Genomic DNA, 11,531 nt, shown 5'->3' on the forward strand with positions numbered 1-11,531 from the left:
TTATGGGTCATGTCAGACCGACCTTTTGCGAACTTTGACAGACCAATGGAGTGACTGACAAGAGTTGACATTAGTGTAATTAAAAGGCAGCACTCGTGTGCTTTACGGCATTAGTTTAAAACTGGTGACTACTCTACGGAACATTTTTGATTGCAAATTTATAAACTGATCAAAAGAAAATTCTGGAATAGTTAATAGATGGCCTTCATTGTATGGATTCATGATGGCAATCACTGGATTGTCTGGTCCAGACTTGATTATTTACAGACTGTCATCATATAGCTCGAATATTCCTGAGTGCGGCGTTAAACAACAAACAAACAAATTAATGCCTCACTCAGCAATAGCTACATATGACACTACCAGTGAATGCCACCATGAACAATGATCTAGGCAATTGGGATGTGATGACATACATCAACCATGTCAGCCGAATCCTGTTAGTCGCCTCTATGACAAGCATGGGTTGCTGAAGACCAGTTCTAACTCTGATCTTCATGGGGGTGTACATGTTTTCAGTGATCGGTTTGCCTGGCCCAGGGACACAGTTATAACAGACCAAGATGGTAGAGCTGGAATAGTGCGGGCATAGTGTTATGGGATGCAGGGTGTGGATGTCAATCTTCCTGAGGCAAGAGAGTTAACTGACTTTAAATGTACAGTTCCCACCCTTGCCAAACTAGGCTGGAATTGCTGGGCTCGATCGTAGCGCCACCAACTAGCATGTAAACAATTAAACACTTGTGTTCCATCAACCTGGGAAATAGGCTCTCTACATAAACAAGCATCCAAACTCCTATTGCCGCCAGGACCATAACACGAGATGTACAGTGTAGCCGTGCCCATGTCAAGGGAAGTAACTGCGTGCTATATTGGATCGCATTGTGTTAAGTATTTGTTTTTTTAAGAAAATTGAAAATGGAAATAAAGATAAAACATGTGGCAGACTTTGTAATGAAGCAGCGGCGCCTGAGAACCAAGACTATTATTTTTTTGGCCTTAGAAATGACTCCATCTGAAAGATCATCTTTTTTGTGCAATAATGAAACAAAGTTGTACAGAAATAAAATGGTATTTATTTCTAAAACTTCACATGGCATTTGTACTTGACAGTATATATAAAATAGCAATTGCAAGTTGTGTAAATCCAGGCATCATTATTCTGATCAAATTATTGATATGCTGGGAAAACAACAGTAGATTTATCACGTTTTATCACATTGTGATTTTTTAGAAGCACACATCATCGAAATTCCCCGTCATCCCCCAAATCTCCGTTCTATTACGATAAATACAGTGGACCCATTTGCCACTAAATTTCTCTTGCTCAAGGGGGCGGTCAGGTAGCCTAGTGGTTAAAGTGTTTGCTCGTCACCCCGAAGGCCCCAGGTTGGATTCCCAACATGGGTACAATGTGTGAAGCCCATTTCTGGTGTCCCCTACCGTGATATTGCTGGAATATTGCTAAAAGCGCTGTAAAACGATACTCACTCACTCACTCTCTTGCTCAAGAGCTTAAAATCAATAACCAATCAAATGCCTCTTATAAATGTGAAGTTGGCTAAAATTTACTCTGAAACTTCCAAGCGAGTCCTTGATGTATTTGATCAAATCAGACTTTCATAAATATGACTGAGTTCCGTTTAACGCTGCTTTTAACGTTATTCCAGTTATATCACTGCGTGACAGCTTAATGCGGGAGGAAAGCCCGAAGTGATGCAGGTCTCTGGCGTTTACCACTTCGGTGAAACCCATGAACATGTGTATGGTGCTGACAAACCTAGAAACCTAATCATAAATATGAACTTTAAGCTGGAAAAGAGGTTTGCCCGAGTACTAAGATAGGAGGGAAGTCATATGGCAAGATGGTTGTTTTGAGATGGCACACAAAAGTTCACTCCGGTACTGATGATATCGCGGTTTGTTTAAATCATAAAAGATGGATTGGACGGCTGGTTTTAGTGTTGTGTTATTTGAATCAGACTCTAAACAAAAGTATGGGTACAGAGTGGCCTAGCGCCAGGCAGGGTAACAACAAGTACCGAGGTACCATCTTTTATTGTCTTTTAATATGATGAGGCCGGGGTCTCAAACCCCGGACCTTTCACTCTCTGGGCGGATGCTCTAGCAATAGACCATGGAGGCAGTCAGACATGAACAGGCCATTGACTAGACACTCATATTCATATGAACACAATTGTATATAAATACATGCAGAAAAGGATGTCATCTTCAGGCCATTTTCTACAATTTTGCTTTGAATCTGATCATCTGACATGATGTAGAGTTGTTTGAATCCACAGATGCAGGAACACGACATGTCTACTTCTGTATCTTCCTGGTGAGGTATTCTCTGTTGTCTCCCATCGACTGCCATTCATAATAGGGCACCTGTGAACAAACACGAGCAAAAACATTACACTCAACCAACGGTTATCTCTCATTACACTCAACAAACACAACCAGCTATACATAATGGACAAGGTTCTCACTCCATTAGACTCTATATCTTTCAGGGGGCATGGGTGGCGCAGTCATCTGAGGTGCCATGATTCAATGTGCAGAGTTGCATCCCTTGGGCACACCAGAAACCTATGATTGTGGATTCGAATCCCATTTCAGCCCAAATATGTTTCTAGGTTTATCAGCACCATACCCCTGCTTGTGGGTTTCACCGAAGTAGTAAACGTCTGCGACCTGCATCACTTCGGGCTTTCATCCCACATTAAGCTGACACGCCGCGATATAACTGGAACACTGTTAAAAGTTGCGTTAAACCCAACTCACTCACTCACCATATCTTTCATACAGAGTACTCCTCATCAAAGGGGAACCACACTCACTATCTATCTAAATTAACTGCCCTTGACCTGACAAGAAAAGGTCACATGGTCATTGCAATAGTGAGTGAGTGAATATGGTTTTACGCTGCTTTTAGCAATATTCCAGCAATGTCACGGCGGGGGGACACCAGAAATGGGCTTCACGTATTGTACCCATGTCGGGAATCGAACCCGGGTCTTCGGCGTGACGAGCAAACGCTTTAACCACTAGGCTACCCGACCGCCCCTCATTGCAATAGCATGCAAACACGCTGCTTGTGTTTCAACCGAAATAAACGTAAATGGTGCGTTGTTTTATGTAACATTATGTATGGAATAATTGCTAACCTATCATCTTTTATTGACACTGTTAGGCACAAGTCATAATCGGTAAAACAATGTTTCAGACATGTATGCTAGTATCTGTTGTTTGTGTTTGGAAAATACAAGTGGAGAGTAAGATTTTTTTCAGGACGACACCTTAATGACAATTTTAGAGCTAAGACATCTTCGTGAAGAGGCCACCAGTTTGGTCTCCTGTCTTTATATCATCAGATCTTGCATTTTGTCTGGAGATCAGGTACAAGTAACTCCACCCCAACTGACAGGATGGGTTGTTGCAAGACTTTGTCAATATTACTTTGTCATACAGAATTACATATCTACCAGAACATGGAAAGGCATATCGTGTTGTGGGGTAATTTCATGATGCATCGTTACACACTCTTGATACAACACATACAGGGATAACTTTGTAGCCAAGGATTTCCAGGTGGCGCTGTTTGCTGGTCTTGTCGTGGCCCAACGTGTAGCTGTTCAGAGGATAGCTGTCCTTCCCATACCACAGTATAGCAACTCTGAAGTCAGTGGACAGTAATAATATACAACAACCTTGAAAAAACAACATATACTTGAGATGATACTGTCAAAAATTTACTTTGGGTTTTGACGGTGGAGTCAATTTCGAGATAAACATACAATGTTTCTAATGTAGAGCTATGCTACCTGTAGATTTAATGGAACTAAATTGAATTTGGAAATGAAAACAACTTGAAAAACGACCTTAGATTGATAACTCCATTACCGTGATCACTGATATTCTGATGAGTGATTATTAAATATGATGAAATGAAAAAATTTTGCTATTTCATATAAACCACAAAAATTCTTTTAAAGTACTTTGTAGTATAAAAAATGACTGGAAAAAAATTGATTCAAATTGATTGAATCTCTTAAATAACCAATGCCTTCAGAACTAAACTAAAGTCACAACAGACTTCACATGACTTAAAAAATTGAAAAGACTTGATGAGTTGTCCTGTATACCTCTGATATTCTCGGTCTTCACCATCTTCAGGGGATGAGTGTCTCACAGGCTGACCACTGGAGTCTAGCAACACCTCAAAATCTGAAATACAAAAACTGGCATATTACTTGATGTCTAAACATGACGACTCATGTCCGAGTGAGGTTTGTTTTACACAATGGGCTTCACTTATTGTGGAGAATCAAACCTGAAAGTTAAGTATGACAAGTATACACTTTAACCACTAGGCTACCCTACCAACCCTACCAACCCTACCAACGGTTTTGAAACAAACATATCACATGTCTTCAGTCTTGCAAAAAATGCTGAGAGTTGAAGGTTCTTGTTTGGAGTTTTATGAAACTGTAATACAGCGGTCTGTAAATATTCGAGTCTGGACCAGACAATTTAGTGATTGATAGCATGAGCATCGATCAACGCAATTGGGATACGATGACATGTATCAACCAAGTCACCCAGCCTGACCACCCGATCCTGTTAGTCGCCTCTTACGATAAGTGTAGATGTCTCTTACGAAAACCATGGGTTGCTGAAGACCTATTCTAACCCGGATCTTCAAGGGTGTGCAGGCCTGGTGATTAATGCTTTGGTGAAACATAAGCAACGCAAATGTGGGATTCAAACCCATGATCATAGGTTTCTGGCACGCCTAAGGGACGCAACTCTGCACATATAACTGCAGTGCCTTCCGCAACTTGTTGACCAATACCTCCTGATGAAGACGTGAGAAAAACAAAATGGTTACCGTAACGCGAAAAACAGATTGGTTTCTTAATTGGAAACAAAAACACGTTTGTGTCTAAGGTGTCCATACCGAGGCAGTGATGGTAGGGCGTGTAGACCTTGGTGTTGTAGTACTCCCTCCCTCCCACGGTACCTTTAACCATGGACTCCAGTCTCCGCGGATGCCGGTTGTAGTCTACAACACATACACATGATTGACAGAAATCAGAAGTATTCGTCCTGTTCATGAATTCATCATCTTCCATCTTTATTAATGAGCAGTAAGTAATCTGTTTTTTCCAATGTATTGTCTTGTATCAATAGAGAAAAAACGTATCGTCGCATCAAAACTCATCCCCCCCACCCTAAAGTCAGCTCTATTCCAGCTGTATCATGCCAATCTGTACACAACTGGAGCAACACATCCACACTCTCAGGCCTAGATGACACACCATCAACCAGTCCACATTGTGTCAGCTGCTGTACAATTCCAACTTTATGAAATAAAAGCAATGTATCAGGATACAAATTGTATCGCCCCCATAGTATTAGGATACATATTGTTTCGCGACCCCACCATATCGTTACACATCTACAAGCCTGACCAACCAATTGGTCAAGTCCCCGATTATGACCAGCATGCCTTAAAGGGGATCACTTCTCACTCAGAATCTCCATGGGGATGTCCCGTATCTGTAGCGTGTACTTTGCTACTCACGCTTTTCATACTGGACGTAGAAGTCCTCGTGGAACCAGGGGATGTCAAGGTGTGGGCAGTCAAGCACCAGGTGTCGGTTCAGCAGCATCATGGAAGACTCGAGACTTTTCTTTGCACCTGAAGGGGTCAAACAAAGTTTTGTTTGTTTGTTTAACTCCCTTGAGAGTTTTAATGAAGTCAGGCATTGCATATAACATGCTTTGATGAGTGGAATTGCTATTAATCATGTGATTTTTTGTTTTTTTGTTTTTTAACACTGCATTCAGCAATAATCCACCTATATGACAGTGGTCTGTATATAATCAAGTTTGGACCACACAATCCCATGAATGACATCATGAGCATGAATCCATGCACTTGGGATACGATGACATGCATCAACCAAGTCAGCAAGCCTGACCACCTGATCCTGTTAGTCTTACGGCAAGCATAGTCGCCTTTTACTGCAAGAATGAGTTGCTGAAGACCTATTCTGACCTGGATCTTCATGGGTCACTCAGACAAAGTGATGGACGTTTAACATTTCTAATGCTGCTTATAACATTACCCTGTCACTCATACCACGACCATGTCTAGAGCCACTGGGAACAGAAAGCGGTTGTTTCTTAATTACCATGAGGCCATCATTAAAAGTACCCTTGGGAAATGTAGATATGCTGATTTCAATTCAAGGTGAAAATTCATGATGAGAGACTCATCAATCTCCAGAGGCAATCTGGCCCATGTTCACAATTTTTTCAGGCATTGACCACATCATGTACTGTCAAGCATGATATCAATACGTCAACAAGTTAATGCGAGTGTGACCCCTCGTCTAGAAAGTATCATGAAATTAATGCCAGTGGCCCTGCCTTTGAACTTATAAAACAAATCAGCCAATGACAACATCATGACTGCAGACTGAAAACTTCCATTTATGTCCCTGACAAGGTAGACCATGGTAGACTGTCCAGATTAATTCTACCCGTGATCATGATGATGCTAGGAACTAGACTAGCCTGATTTGTCGATTGTAATAATCAATAATAATTATCATCTTAAATGATTTCTGGGAATAGTAATCAATGGTAAAAAATGTTGAACAATAAATGTCAATCATGTGTCCAAGATGGATGGAGCACATTGCCAGTGTAACCATGGTAACCAGTGTGCCAAATAAGGAGGTCCTGGGGTCCTTGATGTCTGCTGCTTCAGTGAATCTAAGGATCCCTAAATCATTAAATTTTAAGACTAAAGCTATGACAAGGACTCTTAGCTTACTCTTGAACACAGGTAAACTAGGACTGGCTGAGAAGATCGATAATCAGAATTATCGTCGGTGGGAAGAAATATTAACGATTATCGACATGAAACTGTTGGCGTTGATAATAACTTACATAAAACTTGTGATAAAATAAAGTTTAGAGTTAGTGAAACAGACTTGTTATTGTCAGTAAAAGGCAATTGTCGAAGACGGAAAGCAGGTGTTTTTGTAAGATCTCAAATGTCCACAAAGTAATCTATGCATAAATGTCTCACTGCTCTCCAGTGGTGTGAAAACTGTTGATTTCCTTCAGGACTTTCTTGCATATTGTTTAAAGTTCCTTCTCCAATATTTATTGATAATTGATCAATATTTAGTTAGTGATTATCAATCTCTATGATCTATACCAATAGCAACCTTGGTAACACTTACCCTCTCGCATCTTATCAAACATGTGCAGATAGTCCAGAGTGAACATTTGGCAGAGATGCACCTCGGGGTAGATCTGGTACCGACAGAGGTTCAGAGCCAGAGACACCTGCACATGAACATCATTCTTCCGGAGAGCAGTATCCATCATCTCGCAGCACACTCCACTGAAAGCCTCTATGTTCTTTGGGTTATACCCAACGACAACAAACCAGTCCAGTATCCTGCTAGCAATACTAGGGCTAATCTTCCACCCATAGTCAAGGAAATACATTTCCAGATTCTCCGACACCTGGGGATCGTAGTACAGAACTTGTTCAAGGGTGTCCAGAAGCGGGGAGACCTGCGTCGAGGTCAGGTACTTGGTCACCTGACCGAAGTGTGGCATCAGTACCTGGAGAGGCGTCATATCTTTGGTAGAGCTGTCAAGGTACAATCCCTGAATGACTCGGTTGATCATATCAAACTCTCTCACAGTCTCCAACTTTTCCGATAATTGTTTCTGAAGACTCAGGTGGAGTTGCAGCACCAGGTTTGGATTTTGTTTCACAAATGGTTGACTTTTTATCCGGATCATTATTGAACATATCTGTTCTGGATGTAGCCAAGAAATATTGGCTTGTAAATTTCTGACAAACTTTTCCGGCAATTCATCCCTGAGATTTGAAAGGATAATTAGCGTGCTGGAGTACATCAGTGCCCGTCTAAAGAGAACTTCATCTCCCTGAAGCTGAATAAGTTTCTCCACAAGCTCTGTTCGAATAGTTTCACTTTCAGCTTCCCTCCTTACTAGGAGTCGGAGAACTTTAAGAAACCTTGACTTGAAAGTAGCCAGATTGTCAAACAGAAGCAAAGATTGTTTTTGAAAGGCCATCATTACATTCTTGTCATCTATCTCCGCGTAAAGGAATATTTCTGCTAGAGAAGAGAGAGCATAGACATCTGCATCATCCATTTTACTCAACAGCAGAGGATATATGCGAGTTTTCACTCGATGAGGTGTATGAGCGGTGAAAGACTGACACACTTGCACGATATCCCGGATTTCTATCGTGGCTGATGATGATTCAAAGAGCTCCATGCTCCTTTTCTGCAATTCGCTGGCTATTGCTCCATCAAACCTATGAACTGACTTTAAACATCTGCAACAAGATGCAATATCACCAGAGTCAAGTCTATCAATATGATCTGGAAGTTGACAAATAACATAGTCCACCAACTGAAATATCGTCTTTTTGGGCATGGAATGCATTAGGAAAAGACGCTTCCCATATCTAAGCAGATCTCCTAAAATGTCAGAGTTGGACACATTTGGTAACTTTTGAAGCATATCGACCACACTGAACAGCAGTCTGCTGGACAGTTGTGAGCTCAACCAAGGAGTCTGAGAGATGTGAAACAAACACATATTCCTCACAAGCTGTTCATCAACCTTTTCGAAGCCTTCGTCGAGCAGTTCTTGTATTCTGGACATCATTTTTTTAAGTATTTCCTCATCCACATCATTCACACTCCTCAAGCCCGCAGCAAGTGTGGCTAAACTTTCAATGTCCATTTGTCCTATCCTGGTTTGAATCCTATCAAGAAGCTTGGTCACAACCTCGTTTTTCTCCATGCCCAAATACTTCAGATGCAACAACAAACTTAGGCAGTCCTCATGCGGAATCTCACACGATCGTAGAGTCAATTCCCTCAGAAACTCTTGCATAGTCATATGATCACGCACAGGGCCGAGGAACGCTTTCACTTCTTTATTTAAAACTATCTGCATCAGTGTTACATCCGGGGAGTGGGAGTAAAGCCAAGGAACACTATACAACTCTCTGTATCGGGCTTTTTGTATGGCTTCAATGATACTGGAAAAGTCCTTCCCTGTAAGCCTACCTGCTTTCAGTTCTCTTTGAACATAATGAAAGATTCTTTCTATTTCAAAATTAGGATCAGTTGTTACTGCATCACTTGTAGTTTCTCTGAAAACATGTTGTTTCTGAAACACAGAGGCCTGGTTAGCTGTCACCTTTTGCCTTTTCTGTAGTGTTGATACATTTGCTGTTCGATTTGTGTTGATTCCAAAGGGAGACAATTCTTTTGTAATATTAATGTGACATTGTGACAGTCTGTATCTTCCACACATCCTTATCAGAGCTTTGATATCGGAACTCCGATGAAGGCGACACAGGCAGTTCATGTCACCTGAGTAGAGGAGTTGACCCTTCAGGCAGTGGGTGGGGCTAGCTTTTGTTTTGGGTGGGGGGAGCAGGACCCTTGTATGGAACTCTGCATTAATGCCTCTTACACACCCCAGCACAAACCCCTCACACTGTACCTGCAAAATAAGATGACATATATTAGGGCTGCAACGGATACACTATGAGGCGAATACCATTCGTATCATTATTATAGGGTTACAAATACGAATATTAATTCACGAATACAATAACAAGTCAGCAGTTGATGTATTACTTGTTAAATTAAGTGAAACAATAATAACATAAATTACTTGACATGGTTTCTTAATTATTAATATATTATATAGAGAATCTCACCCGAGTGTCTTTTGATATCAAATATATCAACACAAGTTGATAAAAGTGGAAAAATTCCGAGGCTTGCTAAGGATTTTTGCCACTTTTACCAACGAGTGTTGATATATTTGATATCAAAAGACATGAGGGTGAGATTTTATTCATCATCCAAAATCATTCATCCAACTTTTTCAATTTGTAAACAATAATTAGCAGTGTCTTCAGTGTAAAAAGTACTGCTAACAGCTTCAGTAGCAGAGCCATTAGTGATGTCATTTGATTGTGACATCATGGTAACCAGTGATGTCACAATGGTCTGCAAAGCATTGTGATGTAATTTCATTGCAGCGATATCTACAGTGTAGATATCGCTTGATCTCATCCAAGCGATATCTCCTAAGGGAGCCAGTTTTGGATGATAAACATTTATATACTGCACTTAACCAGGTACAAGTATCTGCTCAAATGCGACAATGACCAGTGACCACAATACTATCAAATTAAATATTATAAGAGTGTTGTCTTTGAAGAAATCTATGCATATAATATCTTCTTTTGAATATTTGTAGGCACATGATTGCACATTCATAAATATTCGAATCTAGTGGCTGCGAATAATGAATTCAATTCATGAATGGATATGGTTCGATTCACCAAAAATGCGAGTGAATCGTAACAGACCTGACAGTGACATATATAGTAAAACCTTTGGGAAAATGTTTTCCACTATAAAATTCTCAATCACTAAACACATGATAAATATGTACCTTCATTTACATAATATGAAATTAGTCAGTGAGTGGGTTGGGTTTAACACAGCTTTAAACAGTATTCTACTAAGCTTAATATGGGACAAAAGCCTGAAGTATGATGCCTACAAAACCTGAAACATAATCAGGGCAAACTGGGATTTGAACCCATAATCATAGGTTTCTGGAGTGCCCAAGGGACGCAACTCTGTACAGCACATGGAACGAAAATTGAAGCTGGTGATGAAACTGTGAGAGTTTATCAAACTAATACATCGGGTGAGAAGACAGATACCAACTGGAATGGTTTGTCCTTGTTTTTTGCACAGGCAAGTTTGCGAACATGAATGTAATGCAGGGAATCATCATGTTAAGTATTGTATACAATTTCATTGCAATTTGTTCATCATAATCATATTAAATTGTGTAGTTACTGTGATAAGATTTAATACCAGTAACTTTAAAAGTTACAATTTACCATGTCTGCAGATCTGTACTTTTAAATTCGCTCTTTGCCTTTTGAACAGACATCTTTCCCATACCATCAGTGGTATGGCAGTTATGATACACTGTATGAAAGACATTCTGAATTGATTTAGAGAGAGAAAGGCACCAGAAATAGATGCACATTTTGTGCACTTATGGAGAATTGGAACTTTGGTTCTCCGGATTGCCGAGCTTGGTCTTAAACCACTAGGCTACCCTAATGCCCCTCAACTCGTTAGATCAACACGTCCCGTTATACAAATATGAGATCGGGGACCGAGGCCATGGTTTGATCACCATGGCTACGAAAATGCTAATTTCCACCACTTACATTTTGAGAAGTGCTACTCTACAGTCCTTATCACTGCTCGAAGTGACATTCAAAACACGTGATGGTGTTTATGTAATATGACGAGTTTATCGACTGGTAAATAATGTTCAAAGGGAGACAATTTGAAAGCTGTCTCGCGTATAATGCTAACTGAGCCAAAACGACAAGGAAACAGTGT

General features: G+C 40.4%; 1 protein-coding gene across 1 annotated transcript; it reads right to left on the reverse strand.

Moving 5' to 3' along the window:
* Positions 1-1,635: 1,635 nt before the first annotated feature.
* On the reverse strand, positions 1,636-11,412 carry LOC139452230 (FAST kinase domain-containing protein 1, mitochondrial-like). The gene is made up of 7 exons (XM_071233632.1): positions 11,354-11,412; positions 7,266-9,588; positions 5,591-5,707; positions 4,964-5,068; positions 4,149-4,230; positions 3,565-3,679; positions 1,636-2,391 (listed from the first exon to the last, which is right to left on the reverse strand). The coding sequence occupies exons 2-7, from the start codon at positions 9,448-9,450 to the stop codon at positions 2,323-2,325; spliced, it is 2,673 nt and encodes an 890-aa protein (XP_071089733.1). The 5' UTR covers positions 9,451-9,588; positions 11,354-11,412; the 3' UTR covers positions 1,636-2,322.
* Positions 11,413-11,531: the final 119 nt, after the last annotated feature.

The sequence above is a fragment of the Haliotis cracherodii genome, unplaced genomic scaffold (genome assembly GCF_022045235.1).
Source record: "Haliotis cracherodii isolate W230 unplaced genomic scaffold, xgHalCrac1.p SCAF_10, whole genome shotgun sequence".
Lineage (NCBI taxonomy): Eukaryota > Metazoa > Mollusca > Gastropoda > Lepetellida > Haliotidae > Haliotis > Haliotis cracherodii.